Raw genomic sequence first — 1,222 nt, forward strand, 5'->3', positions numbered from 1 at the left:
GCTCAACCACTAAGACATGCTGGTCGGGCAAAAATATTAGGTATTTATACAAATGAGTTGAAAACATGGGCACACAAAAACCTATACTTGAATGTTTTTAGCAGCTTATATTTCTAACTGTCAGAAATTGTCCTTTCATCTTTTATGTCCTTCAGTAAGTGAATGGAAAAACCAACTATGGTACATCCATATACAATGGAATATATTTAGTAATAAGAAATGAGCTCTCCAGTCACCAAAGGACATGGAGAAACCTTAATGCATACTGCTGAGTGAAAGAAGCCAGTGCGAAAAGGCAGGATAGTGTATGATTCCAACATTGTAACATTCTGGAAACAATAAAATTATGGAGACAGTGAAAACATCTGTGGTTGCAGGTGTGAGAGGAGTGGAATGTAGGGAATTTTTAGGTGGTGAAACTATTCTGGGTGATATTACTAAGGTGACTACATGACATGCATTTACCAAAATCCACAGAATATAGAACAAAAAGTAAACCCTAATAATGTAAGTTATGGACACAGCAAACCATGCACCCGAACATTCAGCCTTTACCTGTGAGGGGAAGCTTGGGCTGCAGTGTGTATAACTGGGCCGGAGTTTGATGAGGGTTCATTCCGTACCGCAAGGGCATCTGAGATATTCCTTTACTGTACTGTCTCCTGAAGTAATCCGAAATTGCTGCATCATATTGTGCCGTGTGAGTGAAAGCCTACAAAAAGTGGAACTTCGGTGAATTCACCTGCAGCATTTCCCAGTTGGAACAAAATGGTTTTATTTTAGCATATAGTCAACTACACCCCAAATAATACTAAACAGCACTGTGAATTATTCCCTTTCCAATTCTCTGTTGATCTTTTTAAGGGACTCTCTCTCTAATATTTGGTGTCTTTATTTATAACAAAAAGGAAGCAGCTCCCCCCAAGCAGGCCCTGGTGGATGATACAAACTAGTCAGAACTGAGTACCGTTTGGTTTTGCAAACAAGGCACCATGTAAAAGTGCACTCTCACCTTCAAGGCCAACTGGCGCCTGGTCTCTGAGGAGGTGTCTTTGCTGTCAGAGCTCTGCATCTCTGTGGACACAGCGGCGTAGTCCTCTGGCTCGCACACTACCGTCACTCGAGCGTGGTTTTTGGCTGCTGCTCTCAACAGGGTTACCCCACCTTTCAAAAACAAAATAGGATTAGTATTTTCACATCGGTTTAACCTCTTTGCAACACG

At 41.6% G+C, this 1,222-nt stretch overlaps 1 protein-coding gene across 1 annotated transcript; it reads right to left on the reverse strand.

Annotated features, from left to right (window-relative positions):
- Positions 1 to 519: 519 nt before the first annotated feature.
- LOC102774261 (bifunctional purine biosynthesis protein PURH-like) lies at positions 520 to 1,167 on the reverse strand. Its single transcript, XM_006777749.2, has 2 exons — positions 1,013 to 1,167; positions 520 to 712 (listed from the first exon to the last, which is right to left on the reverse strand). Exons 1-2 carry the CDS (start codon positions 1,070 to 1,072, stop codon positions 545 to 547), a joined length of 228 nt encoding a protein of 75 aa, XP_006777812.1. The 5' UTR covers positions 1,073 to 1,167; the 3' UTR covers positions 520 to 544.
- Between the last annotated feature and the right edge of the window lie 55 nt (positions 1,168 to 1,222).

This window comes from Myotis davidii, unplaced genomic scaffold (genome assembly GCF_000327345.1).
Source record: "Myotis davidii unplaced genomic scaffold, ASM32734v1 C63874525, whole genome shotgun sequence".
Taxonomy (NCBI): domain Eukaryota; kingdom Metazoa; phylum Chordata; class Mammalia; order Chiroptera; family Vespertilionidae; genus Myotis; species Myotis davidii.